We start from the raw sequence: 14,270 nt of genomic DNA on the forward strand, positions 1-14,270 counted from the left end.
ACTGACCTCAGGTGATCTGCCTGCCTCAGCCTCCCAAAGTGCTGGCATTACAGGCATGAGCCACTGGGTCCGGACCAATTTTAGTTTATTTTCTTGAATGATGGCCTCAATATCTAATCGGCCAATAAATAAATAAAAAGGTGCCCAATTTCATTAGTTGCCAATAAGTACGTCATGCACAATAAATACCACACATCTTAAGTTTATAGCTTGATGAATTTTACATATGTACACAATGTATATAACCACCCAGACCAAGATATAGCCCATTTTTACCAGCTCAGCTCAGAAGGTTCCTGCATGCCCCTCCCCTCCTTGGCACCACTGCTCTGACTTCTAGCACCATAGCTTCATTTCGTCTCTTTTTGAACTTTATATAAATGGAATCATTAGCATGAACTCTTTTGTGATGGGCTCGTTTGGCTTGACACACTATTTCTGAGGGACAGCCCCATGTTGTTTCATGCATCAGTAGCTTTTTTTTTTTTTTTTTTTTGAGAGTCAGTCTCGTTCTGTCATCCAGGCTGGAGTGCAGTGGTGCGATCTCGGTTCTCTGCAACCTCTACCTCTCAGGTTCAAGCAATTCTCCTGCCTCAGCCTCCTGAGTAGCTGGGATTACAGGCACGTGCCACCATACCCGGCTAATTTTTATATTTTTAGTAGAGATGGGGTTTCACCATGTTGGCCAGGCTGGTCTCAAACTCCCAAAGTGCTGAGATTACAGGCGTGAGCCACCGTGCCTGTCAGCCGTTCTTTTTTTTTAATTGCTAGGCATGATTTCGTTGTATGAATATATCACAATGTGCTTATTCTCCTGTGGATGGACATTCGAGTTGCTTCCAGTTCTTGGCTTTTATGAATAAAGCTAGTGCTTCCAAATTTTAATCACCATTTACTCTATCAGATTCTCATGCTATAGGATGCTGAAAGTGGCTAAGAACCTACAACTGAAGGATGGGGTACCTTCCATGTCCCTTACCTTGGAGCCCTTCCCTGCCTGGTGGCCCTAGGGTCCTTAGCAGGACCTAAGAGGTGAATGGTCCTGTGTGGAGCTATTAGCCAAGAATAGAGGGTCCTTCTGCTATTCTTTTCTACTTCCTTGTAGACCCCAGTACTCCCACATCTTGGTAATACTTTCTCGAGCAAAAAAAACGACTAAGAGGAGTGACATTTACAATTTGACCGATTCGTGCTATAGACCCTCCCATACCTACTCAGCATACAGAGATTTAACATCTCTGAAGACTAACACCACCAGGAATAAAGGGGGAAGGTGGGGGAGGAGGCAGCTCTTACTGGTACTTGAAGGGCAGCCGTCTGGATAGGGGTGGTGAGGGCGGTGAGGGCTGGGTTCTGGACCGCAGCCATAACAGGGCTGCCATCTGTCTTCAGCGTGGTCAAAACAAGGGAATCTGTCTTGATGATCTGAGGCTGGACCAGGACCTGGATGAAGAAGGAAGAAAAGGAAAAGGATGATAGCATTATCCTTCTGTTATGAATTCCTTTCTTACTGCATAGACCTTCCAAGAGAGAATGAGAAATGATATAATTTTTTTGAAATTGAGAATAAAAAAACAAACAGGAAATCTCATAGAGGCCATTTCGAAAGTCAGCTATTTTGTACAGCTTGAATACTGGGTTCAGGTGGAGAAAGAGGGGTTAGCTAAAGAGGGTCCTGGCTTCTTTTTTTTTTTTCTTTTTTGCTGAGACAGGGTTGCTCTCTGTTGCCCAGGCTGGAGTGCAATGGCACAATCTCAGCTCACTGTAGCCTCGATCTCCCGGGCTCAAGTGATCCTGCTGCCTCAGCCTCCTGAGTAGCTGGGACTATAGGCGTGTGCCACTATGCCTGGCTAATTTTTTGTATTTTTTGAGGAGACAGGGTTTCACCATGTTGCCCAGGCTGGTCCTGAACTCCTGGGCTCAAGAAATCCACCTGTCTCGGCCTCCCAAAGTGTTGAGATGACAGGCGTGAGCCACGGTGCCCAGCCAGATCATGGGTTTTAAGGCTGAAAGACTTTCAGGAGGGGGGTGCCAGTGGCCCAGCAGGAGCAGGAAGCAGGAGTAGAGCAGAGATGGGTAGGGTGAATGACAGAGAGGAGAGGAAAGACTCAGGAAAGCCAGACACATGGCCGAGAAGCAAAATTAATAAACCTGACTTTTTTTTTTAAAGATAAATTACTGTGTTAGTAAGAAAATATAGGCCAGGTGTGGTGGCTCATGCCTGTAATCCCAGCACTTTGGGAGACTGAGGCAGGTGGATCACAAAGTCAGGAGCTCGAGACCAGCCTGACCAACACGGTGAAACCCTGTCTCTACTAAAAATACAAAAATTAGCTGGGTGTGGTGGTGCACGCCTGTAATCCCAGCTAGTCAGGAGGCTGAGGCAGGAGAATCGCTTGAACCCAGGAGGCAGATGTTGCACAGTGAGCTGAGATCATGCCACTGCACTCCAGCCTGGGCGACAGAGCAAGACTCTGTCTCAAAGGAAAAAAGAAAAAAAGAAAATATAGTCCACGATGATGTATGACATAAAGACATTTTTTTGTGATTATAAAACTAATACGTCCCCCGGCTGGGCGCAGTGGCTCACGCCTGTAGTCCTAGCACTTTGGGAGGCCGAGATGGGTGCATTGCTTGAGGCCAGGAGTTCAAAACCAGCCTGGTCAACCTGGAGAAACCCTGTCTCTACTAAAAATGCAAAAAATTAGCCAGGCGTGGTGGCGGGCGCTTGTAATCCTAGCTACTTGGGAGGCTGAGGCAGGAGAATCACTTGAACCTGGTAGGTGGGGGTTGCAGGGAGCCAAGATTGTGCCACTGCACTCCAACCTGGGCAACAAGAGCAAAACTTTGTCTCAAAAAAAAAAAAACTAAAAAAATAAAAAATAAAACATGCCCCCCTACCCCAAAAGTAATATATGTTCAGCACCCACAGCACAAAATATGGAAAACAGAAAACTATGGAAGCCAGGCGTGGCGGCTCACGTCTGTAATCCCAGCGCTTTGGGAGGCCGAGGCGGGTGGATCACGAGATCAGGAGTTCAAGACCAGCCTGGCCAACATATGAAACCCCGTCTCTACTAAAAATATAAAAATTAGAACTGGGTGTGGTGGCATATGCCTGTAGTCCCAGCTACTTGGGAAGCTGAGGCAGGAGAACCGCTTGAACCTGGGAGGTGGAGGTTGCAGCAAGCTGAGACCATGCCACTCCACTCCAGCTTGGGCAACACAGAATGAGACTCCGTCTCAAAAAAAAAAAACAACAAAAACAAAACAAACAATAAAAACAGAAAACTATGAAAAAGAAAATTATCTGGGAGATACCAATTTGGCACATTTCTTTCCAGTTTTATGCCCATTACATGTGTACATAAAGTGACTGCACCAGCCTTTCCTGAGTGCCAGGGACTATCTACAGATATGGGCTCAGCCAGGTCTCTATACACTGCTCACAGGTACATCCTGGTGCCCTACAAGCTGCTTTGTGTACACTGTGGTTGGTCCTTCTTAGTATGTAGACCACATCTTCAACCAAGGACCAGTTAACAGCCCCATCCAGTGCCTCCTTGAATCCTTTCCAGCCACTTACCGGGACCTGCTGCACCTGTGGTGCGGTAACTGTCTGCACCGTGGCCGGGGCAAGGGTCTGCAGCGTGCCATTGGCTGTTTGTGTCAGCACCCGCTGGGCCTGTACTGTCTGCACCTGCTGCTGAATGGTGACCGGCTGTACCTGGGAGGATGTCACCAGGCTTTGGACTTGAGGCTGAAGGACTTGGGAGAAGAGGAGAAAAAAGGCACAGAGATGAGGAATGCATTCTGTCAAGTATCTCACAATGATTCCAACTCCCCACCTGCTGCTGAAGATGATGTGCGCAGCCATTTACAAGCTGGTTTAGACAACCAGAACATCCCATAAGGGCTGCATCAATTTCTGAGGGAACGAGTACAAATTGTTTTATTACTCTGGGTGCCAGGGTGGAGGAAAGGCAAGCTAATCAGCAAACAACTGCACCCAGCAAGGGAGTTAACAGATGTTGAGAATCAACAACTCCCTGGGGCTTCATTTCCTTCCATCCTTTCTGGACGGGAAGTGTACTTTGGGAGGACTGTCTCAGCTTTTTGCCTTTACATTCCTCCACCCGTCCCAATTCTTGAACTCCAGTGAAGAACTGTAAGATTCTTTGAAATTCAGAGCAATACTAATCTCACCCAAGGCTCCCCAGAGCCAGAGGGAAATATGAAGAAAAGGCACTGGGATGCAGCACATCACAGAAAGAACAAGCCCCTTTCAGTCATCCATTCCCTCAACACATATTGAGGGCCCAGCATGAGGCTTGCTACTTGAAGCTGCTGCATCTACATTAAAAGTCATATTCATCGCCATAGTGGATGCTCAGATGTTTGTTGAATGAATAGTTCTCAACTGTGGCGGCTGAGATCTGGCTGCCACCTAGCCAATTTCAAGCCTTATTCAAGTCTCCACCACTAGTTATCAGGAAGGCCCTGTGTCTACTATGCTTGCTGGATTTTTTTTTTTTTTTGAGACAGAGTTTCGCTCTGTCGCCCAGACTGGAGTGCAGTGGCACAATCTTGGCTCACTGCAAGCTCCACCTCCCGGGTTCACGCCATTCTTCTGCCTGAGCCTCCCAAGTAGCTGGGACTACAGGTGCCCGCCACCATGCTTGGCTAATTTTTTCTATTTTTTAGTAAAGAAGGGGTTTCACCAAGTTATCCAGGATGGTCTTGATCTCCTGACCTCGTGATCCGCCTGCCTTGGCCTCCCAAAGTGCTGGGATTACAGGTGTGAGCCACCACGCCCGGCCGCTTGCTGGATTTTTTAACCAAGTATTTTTGAAATAGGCACAATAGATATTAAGGTATTTGAAGCTGCAGAATGTGACATGCTCCTGTACCAGTTCTTATTGACAGTTACCAGAAACTCATTCAGACAGGACCATATTGATATACCCGCCATTCCTGAAGAGGACAGAAATATTTACAGTGTCTGCAAACTGACACATAAACTTTGGAACCAACCAACCACTACCATTCTGACTTCTGAATCACCTTGAAAGCTAGTGGCTGCATTCTGGTATATCAAAGGCTGCTGGATGATCCTTGTCTGCGGAGCGGTGCTGAATGTTGGGGTGATCATTACCGTCTGTTGTTGCAGCTGAGCTTGAGGTTGAGGCTGGGGCTGGGGGCGGGGCTGAAGAATAGGAGTTGCCCTGGGTGTGGTGGGAACTGAGGTGGGAGAAACCTTGACCTGCAGGGTTGGAGCCTGTGGGGAGGCCGTCGAGGGAGAGAAGGAAGGTAATGGGACCTGGGTGAATGACCGTTGCATTGAAGGGTCCACAGCTCCACTGCTGCTGCTGCCCCTGCCATTGCTGCTACTGCTACTGCCGCTGCTGCCGCTGCTGCCGCTGCTGCCGCTGCTGCTACCACCACTGCCAGGAAAGGAGCTACACAGCTGCTCTGAAAACAAGTCAGGGAACTCTCCCACTTGATTACTGACAAATTGCAGCATCTCTGTGAACAAAAGAAAAGGAGTAATTTTATTGCTATCCAAAAAGTTACCTTTCAAACTTGCTTAAGAAACTAAGGCATGAAAACCCAATGGCCTTCCTAAGACCGTGGCAGAAATGGGTCAGGAAACCCTTACCTCTTTCTTGTGGGGATCATCTGGGACAAGATGGCTGACCAAGGTCCCAGGACAACAGGACAGGACTTTATCTGTTTGATGTTCTTTTCCCTCCTCACTCTCACCTCCAGGCCCTTTCTCTCATTTTCTTTTTTTTTTTTTTTTGAGATGGAATCTTTCTCTGTTGCCCAGGCTGGAGTGCAACAGAGATCTGGTGCGATCTTGGCTCACTGCAACCTCTGCCTCCCGGGTTCAAGTGATTCTCCTGCCTCAGCCTCCCTGGGACTACAGGCGCACGCTACCATGCCTGGCTACTTTTTGTATTTTTAGTAGAGACAGGGTTTCACCATATTGATCAGGTGGATCTCAAACTCCTGACCTTAGGTGATCCACCCACCTCAGCCTCCCAAAGTGCTGGGATTACAGGTGTGAGCCACCACACCAGCCTCTCTCATTTTCCTGATTGTTTTGATCAATCATAAAAGAAACTACCTTTGTACTAGGTGGGTGCTGTTTTGTCGAAGTACCAAGGGTCCTTTTTTACAGCTGGAGACGCTAAGGCAGCGAGTAGGGAGTCACTGTCCTAAGGCTGTGAGTATAGCGGCCTTGGCTTGTGAGGCCACCTCCAGTCCTAGCACTGCAGACCCTAACTTGCTCTAACCCCTTTCCTCCTCACCACAGGGAGGCTCTGGGCCTCCTCTCCAAGCTGAGTAAAGCCCTGGGCACTGTTAGTATTCTTGGAAACACTCAGGGACAACCAAGTTGATGGCCCCTAAGTCATGGAGCTTCAGGGATGCAAAGAATGGAAAGATCATATATGAAATCCAGGAGAGGAAAGTGACTTGGCCAAGGTCCCACAGCTTGTTAGGGTACAGCCAGGATTAGAACCAGTTCTCTGCCTCCCAGCTTTGTGTTCTTCTACCACAACGCAGTGCAGGTGTGTTGCCAGGTCAGAACACAGCAAGCCGGCCCCGCCCTGGACTCTGTGCTTCCCAGGGCCCACGCTGGCCCTTGTCTGGTTGTGCCCCTTTTCTCTGGGCAAGGGGTCTTGGGTCCAAAGGGAAGTGTCCACCTGGAGACCACACTCCCCTTTCTAGATCATGTTCCGAGTAGCTGGGACCCTTAAATTCTCAGCCCGAAGGGTCTCAAGCCTGCTTCCAGGGCCTCTTCTCTGGCCAATCTTCCCACAGCCTTTCCAAAACCCAACTTAACCCACAACTACCCCCTCATCTCTCATGTCTCCCTTCTTTTCATATGACTGCTCCCTATAGGAGTCAGGGGCCTCAGCTTTGTCCCAGATAGTTTCAGATCTATAATTTTCTACATTGTCCACATTCTTTTCTCTTTCTAATACACTCCCAAGAAGCTACTGCTTGTTCTTGAACTACGGCCCCTCCTTTCCAAACCCTCAAGGACATATGATGCTCTGATTTAGACACCAAAACAACAAAAACCACCACACCACCACTATTTAAAAAAAAAAAAAAAGGCACCATCTCCATTCCCCCAAACCACTACCAGGATGTTCTTCTCAGGTCTGCGATGCTGTGTGTGTGAGTGTGTGTTTTTTTTTTGGTGGGGGGGGAGGGGGGGCGGGCGCTGGAGCCTGGGATATGTTTGTATATCTGACAGAAAGCTGCTGAGGCCGGGTATGGTGGCTCATGCCTGTAATCCCAGTGCATTGTGAGGCCAAGGTAGGAGGGTGACTTGAGGTTAGGAGTTTGAGACCAGCCTGGGCAACACAGTGAGACTCTGTCTGTCTGTCTGTCTGTCTCTCTCTCTTTTTTTGAGACAGGGTCTTGCTCTGTCACCCAGGTTGGAGTGCACTGTCACAATTTCAGCTCACTGTAGCCTCCGTCTCCCAGGCTCAAGCAATCCTCCCACCTCAGCCTCCCAAAGAGCTGGGACCACAGGCGTGCACCACCATGCCCAGCTAATTTTTGAATTTTCTGTAGAGACAGGGTTTCACCATGTTGCCCAGGCTGGTCTCAAACTCCTGAAAAGCAACCTGCCCGTTTTGGCTTCCCAAAGTGCTGGGACTACAGGTGTGAGCCAGGGCACCTAGCCAGATCCCTTCCCTGAACACAAAACAAACAAACAAAAAAACACAAAGATTTTTTGGGCCGGGCGCAGTGGCTCACGCCTATTATCGCAGCCCTTTGGGAGGCCAAGGTGGGCGGATCACAAGGTCAGGAGATCGAGATCATCCTGGCTAACACAGTGAAACCCCATCTCTACTAAAAATACAAGAAATTAGCCAGGCATGGTGGCGGAAACCTGTAGTCCCAGCTACTCGGGCGCTTGAGGCAGGAGAATGGCGTGAACCTGGGAGGTGGAGCTTGCAGTGAGCAGAGATCGTGCCACTGCACTCTAGCATGGGCTACAGAGTGAGACTCCGTCTCAAAAAAAAAAAAAAAAAAAAAAATTGAAGCTTACAAAAGGATAGGAAAAATAAGTCATAAATAAATGTAAATAGGCCGGGGGTGGTGGCTTATGCTTGTAATCCCAGCACTTTGGGAGGCCAAGGTGGATGGATCACCTGAGGTCAGGTGTGTGAGACCAGCCTGACAAACATGGTGAAACCCTGTCTCTACTACAAAACTTAGCCAGGCATGGTGCTGGGTACCTGTAATCCCAGCTACTTGGGAGGATGAGGCAGGAGAATTGCTTGAACCCGGGAGGCAGAGGTTGCAGTGAGCCAAGATCGAGCTACTGCACTCCAGCCTGGGTGAAACGGTGAGATTCTGTCTCAAAAAATAAATACATAAATAAATAAATGTAAATAAATAAATAAAGCTGCTGGGGCTTTCCAGTGTGGCCTCCATATGGGATCACTGGAGCTCAGCATTTCAATCTGGGCACCTTAAGTATCCAGTCAGCTAAGCCTGCTGTGGGCAAAACAGCATCTCACCAGACTCCATTCCTCCATAGTGGTATTATTCACCAACACCATGACACAAAGCTCTGTCCTCACTCAGCCTCGTGTGAGGGAGAAATGGGCAGATTGCTACAGACATTGCAACTTGTACCAACCAATTTCAATTCCTTGACATGATGAAACTAAGAAATGTCCTCAAATTCAGTACATTTAAACAAAACATAATTTAGTGCTGACACACTCCAAGTACAAGATTATAAAATGCTTTAAGAAAATGATCGAGAGAAATCTAAGAATTTGTTGAACCTTTTAGAATTCCCCCAAAATCCCAACTGTCTAAGAAATCAACACAGAGGGCTGCAACAAGGAGCCAGAAAAACATCACTCACTGGCCGACAGTTTCCATCCGTGGAAAGCTAAGGAGGGCAGAAGGCCAGGATGGTCTCATAGATGCACACAGGCTTTGGTGGTAGTCAGGCCTAGGTGTGAGTCTCTGGAGGCCCACCTAATCAGTGGTGTGAGTGTGGGCAAGTTACTTCTCTCTACACCTTGGTTTCCTCACTACAAAAGGCTGCTTTAAAAATATACACTTGGCCTCTTTGCTCTGAGGATTAATAAAATAATTTATCCAAAGTGCTTGGTGAAGGGCAGACCCTTATGCAGGTCCCTATTAGTGGTACTTCCAGAGCACCCACTACACACGCACGTGGGCGCACTGATCTCATTTTGTCAAGTACTCTTGAAACCCTTTTGTGGGGAAGATATGGGCTGCTGTGGTGAAGTAACCTACAAAGGTCACAAAGCTTAGTTCACGAAGCGTGAGAGTGTGTAGGCAGATGGAATGAGACTGCTTAAATTAAAAAAAAAAAAAAAATCCCTTTCAACCCACACACAAAAAGCTCCAACGGAGCCATCTCCAGTCAGCCAGGCAGCTGGGTACAGGGCTGAGCGGCACAGAGGGGCTGTTAATATGAGCATCTGCAGAAAGGAGTGATAGGAAGCTCCAGCAGGGCATGCAGAGCCTCTCCAGGACCCCATCTAGTCTGCAGTGCCAGAAAAGAGGAGGCCTGGAGAACCAGGGTGCAGTTGTGCTTTTTAACTCTGAGCTACACCCCATGGGAACATCCTAATGGCTCCTCACTGTTCCCTGCTCTGATCATTCACATTCTTCGATTACACAGGCTCTCATTTCCACAGAGAGCCATGAAACTCAGAAAAGGGAGGCCTGGGAGAAGGCACAAGCTTTATGGAGCTTTGAAAATGAAGCTCCAGCTCCTGCGGCAGCCCACAGAGCCCAGGGCCAGAGACAGGCCTCCCAGGAGCTAGGCTGGCACGCTCAAGCTCATCTCACTCCCCTGCTCCTGTTTTTAGCTGCTTGGTAAACTCATAGCTAAGTTGCTTAACAAAGTAGGTGAGGCCCCCGGAAACTGTATCTGGGTTCTGGTCTCTAAAAGCAAGTAACCAAAATTAGAGGTTCCTGTTATCATTCGTGCATTGCAAGCAGTCCCATGACTCACAAAGAGACCCCGAGTTCACATGTACTTTATGGAGCTTGTGGCTTGAGGGGCTGGGAAACCTAGTTTACAAAGGTCATTTATTCTCATATTTTGTATTTATTATGCACCTTGTGTTAGATAATTTTTTATATATATATATTTTTTTGAGACAAAGTCTCGCTCTGTCACCCAGGCATGCAGTGGTGCGATCTCAGCTCACTGCAACCTCCGCCTCCTGGGTTCCAGTGATTCTCCTGCCTCAGCCTCCCAAGTAGCTGGGACTATAGGCACATACCACCACACCCTGCTAATTATTGTATTTTTAGTAGAGACAGGGTTTCACCATGTTGGCGAGGCTGGTCTCGAACTCCTGACCTCAGGTGAGCTGCCCGCCTCGGCCTCTCAAAGTGCTAGGATTATAGGCGTCAGCCACTGCACCTGGCCCTGTTTTTAATAATTTGTTAAAATCATAGAAGTAATATATTCACTAAAGAAAAATTTAGAAAGCATATAAATGAAAAGAACAAAAATAAAAATCATCCAGCAGTTCCACTACTCTTGAGTCATCTATTGTCAATTTTTTTTTTTTTTTTAAATGGAGTCTTGCTCAGCTGCCCAGGCTGGAGTGCAGTGGCGTGATCTCGGCTCACCATAACCTGCACCAACCAGGTTCAAGCAATTCTCCTGCCTCAGCCTCCCGAGTAGCTGGGATTACAGGCACGTGCCACCATGCCCAGCTAATTTTTGTATTTTTAGTAGAGAGGGGGTTTCACCACGTTGGATAGGCTTGTCTCGATCTACTGACCTTGTGATCCGCCTGCTTCGGCCTCCCAAAGTGCTGGGATTACAGGTGTGAGCCACTGCACCTGGCCCACTGTCAGTGTTTTTTTTTTTTGAGACAGAGTCTCACTCTGTCACCCAGGCTGGAGTGCAGTGGCACAATCTTGGCTCACTGCAAGCTCCGCCTCCCGGGTTCACGCCTTTCTGCCTCAACCTCCCAAGCAGATGGGACTACAGGTGCCCGCCACTACGCCCAGCTAATTTTTTGTATTTTTAGTAAAGACGGGGTTTCACCGCATTAACCAGGATGGTCTTAATCTCCTGACCTCGTGATCCTCCCGCCCCGGCCTCCCAAAATGCTGAGATTACAAGCGTGAGCCACCATGCCCGGCTGTCAATGTTTTAACGTGTGCCCTTCCAGACTTCTTCCTCTATAAGGCTCGCTTGCACACTTAAGCATGCACGTGTATGCAAACGGTTTTACAAAAATGAGATCACACTGAACATGCTACTTTGCACTCTGTTCCCTTTTCTTAATAAAATATGAAGAACATTCAGTGTCAACCATTACAGACATAACATCATCCTTTTCAGAGTCCCACAGTATCATGTTGTGTGCCATTGTACTGTACCAGTGTATTACAATTTGTTTAACTTACTCAATGATGAAAATTTGTTTAACTTACTCAGTGATGAAAAATTGCTTTCAATTTTTCAGCATTATCTTTTTTTTTTATTTTTTTGAGACAGGGTCTTGCTCTCTTGCCCAGGCTGGAAGGCAGTGGTGTGATTGTGGCTCACTGCAGCCTCCACCTCCTGTGCTTAAGCAATCCTCCTACTTCAGACTCCTGAGTAGCTGGGACTACAAGCATGCATCACCAAACCTGGCTAACTTTAAAGAAATCTTTTTTTTTTTTGTGGAGGCAGAGTCTCCCTATGTTGTCTAAGCTGGTCTCAAACTCCTGGGCTCAAGCGATCCTCTTGACTTGGCCTCCCAGAGTATTGGGATTACAGGTGTGTGCCACCACACCCACCCAGTTATTCGGCATTATTAACAACTCCTTTTTTCCCCTAGTTCTCTGTTTTTTTGGGATAAATTCCTAGAAGTTAGATGGCTGGGTCAAGGACCAGTATACATGCTTTGGAAAGGTTTCAAAAATCTATGTTCCTGCTAGTGTTTCCTCACAGCCATTTCTGTCAATCTCATAATGGAAAAAACCGACATGGAATTGTTTTGTCTTGCATGACTGAGTACTAACTGAGGCTGAAAGTCTTTTTTTTTTTTTTTAAGTCCCAATTTTATTGAGCATTTGTATTTCTTCCTTTGTAAACTGCCTGCTCTAGATCTTTGTTCATTTTTTCCATCAGGCTATTTTTTTTTTTTTTTTTTTTACTGATTTTAAAAACTTCCAGATATTTTGGATATTTGTTCTTTCTTAAATGTCTGCAAGTATTTCCCCCACTTTGTTATTTCTCTTTTAATATGTTCAGGAAGAAAGAATGACATAGCAATTAAGAATCACCATGTCCTAGCCTTGGAACCTGCGGCAAGTTTTACCTCTTCGAGCTGCAGTTTTTCTCAACTGTACATTGTGGCTAACAATTACAGCTAACTCACGGATTGATGAGATAACTCATGTGGAATCTATGGCACCATGCCTGGCACTTAGTATTAGCTAGTACACATTATTCATAGTGGGGTTTTTTTTTTTTTTTTGACACTTTTGCTTTAACTCTTACTTTGAAAATGGGCATTTGTTCAAATGCATCAGATATATCCAGCAACAATCTGAGCATAACATAAATTTTGCATTTGCTTATGTATGAGAGAAACACTAGGAAATGTGGAAAACCATATTCAGCTGAAACGAGCCATGCAGGAATGCACAAAATGTACACACACATACACAGGCACCTTAAACGTCTACCAGTTTCATCAGGTCCCTGCATGTGTTATGAATCACATCCATCACATTGATGTCAGAACTTTCCATTGGACTTCAGACAGCCCTCCTTCCACCACTTCCTGATAACTCCCAAGCTGTAACCTAATGACACTTACCTCCCTCAAGCAAACCTCAGGTGTTTTTCAAGTCAAAGTGCCTTTTCATTGTGATATTTATATATTTCTTAGTTTTTCTGGTCTATAAGACTGTATGACTGTTTTATTAGGTCCCCATCTTTTTAAAAAAATAAATCTTTCCTTTTTTTTGGTCACCTATGAGAATTTTTATTGTGATCTATAACCCCCCATTTCCCAGTAAGTTCTGGGTTTTTGTTTTAGAGACAGAGTCTTACTCTGTCACCCAGGCTGGAGTGTAGTGATGTGATCATAGCTCACTGTGGCCTCTACCTCCTGGGCTTAAGATATCCTCCAATGTAGCCTCTTGGGTAGCCGGGAGTACAAGCACACACCACCATGTCCAGATAATTTTTATTTTTTATTTGTAAGAGAGACTGGGTCTGCTTTGTCGCCCAGGCTCGTCACAAACTCCCTGCCTCATGAGATCCTCCCACCTTAGCCTCCTGATTACAAGCATGAGCCAACATGCCCACTCCCTGTGTTTTTTATTGCATGATTTCGCATAGCATGATTTTTAGAAATGCACATGATGAACTATAGCAGAACTGACTATACACCAATTTTACATTGTAGAGTGAAATTACATGGCTTCTGTGTAACACTTAAGAAAAACCCTCACCTTCAAGATTACAGGAATATTCACCTAAACTTTCTTCATTTGTACTTTTTGTTCATTTTAGCTTTCATATTAGAGCTGCCCAACAAGCACAAGAACATAGAAATAATCACGGTGTGATGTGTGTAGGCCGCTGAAAATGACATGGACCACACCAGTGAGGGAGGTAAATGCAAAATCTAATTCCCAAGAATATTCTGATTGAACGTATATAACTCTTTCATCATAATGATCCTATCTCCCCATCCACAATCTTTTTTTCTAATAATTATTTAAAAAACCAAATATAGACTAGTATCAAACCTGAAGGTAAATGTGAGACAACCATTTCTCCACCATTCTGCTATTTGTGATCACCACTGCTTTCTCCAGGACCTAAAACATCAGTTACCCGCACTCTAGTCACCCAGAGGAGCAGTTGAGGAACTGGGCTCTTTCAACCACATCCTTCAATTGAGAAGCCCTAAAATGCAAGCAATAATATAGGCAACAAAGGGAAAGTTTTTTTGTTGTTGTTGTTGAGACAGTCTGTCGCCCAGGCTGGAGTGCACTGGCACGTTCTCGGCTCACTGCAAGCTCCGCCTCCCAGGTTCATGCCATTCTTCTGCCTCATACTCCTGTGTAGCTACAGGTGCCCACCACCACACCCAGCTAATTTTATTTTATTTTATTTTATTTTTTGCATTTTTAGTAGAGACGGGGTTTCACCGTGTTAGCCAGGATGGTCTCGATCTCCTGACCTCGTGATCCGCCCGTCTCAGCCTCCCAAAGTGCTGGGA

General features: G+C 46.3%; 1 protein-coding gene across 1 annotated transcript in view; it reads right to left on the reverse strand.

Moving 5' to 3' along the window:
* Positions 1-14,270, reverse strand: part of SREBF2 (sterol regulatory element binding transcription factor 2) — an 84,808-nt gene that overhangs the window by 35,340 nt on the left and 35,198 nt on the right. Inside the window, exons 2-4 of the mRNA XM_011978753.1 lie at positions 5,065-5,526; positions 3,587-3,768; positions 1,297-1,443 (exon numbers count right to left, since the gene is read on the reverse strand). Of these exons, the coding sequence (XP_011834143.1) occupies positions 1,297-1,443; positions 3,587-3,768; positions 5,065-5,524 (789 nt within the window). The 5' untranslated portion in view covers positions 5,525-5,526. The remainder of the gene's footprint in view (positions 1-1,296; positions 1,444-3,586; positions 3,769-5,064; positions 5,527-14,270) is intronic.

This window comes from Mandrillus leucophaeus, unplaced genomic scaffold (genome assembly GCF_000951045.1).
Source record: "Mandrillus leucophaeus isolate KB7577 unplaced genomic scaffold, Mleu.le_1.0 Scaffold2, whole genome shotgun sequence".
Classification (NCBI taxonomy): Eukaryota; Metazoa; Chordata; class Mammalia; order Primates; family Cercopithecidae; genus Mandrillus; species Mandrillus leucophaeus.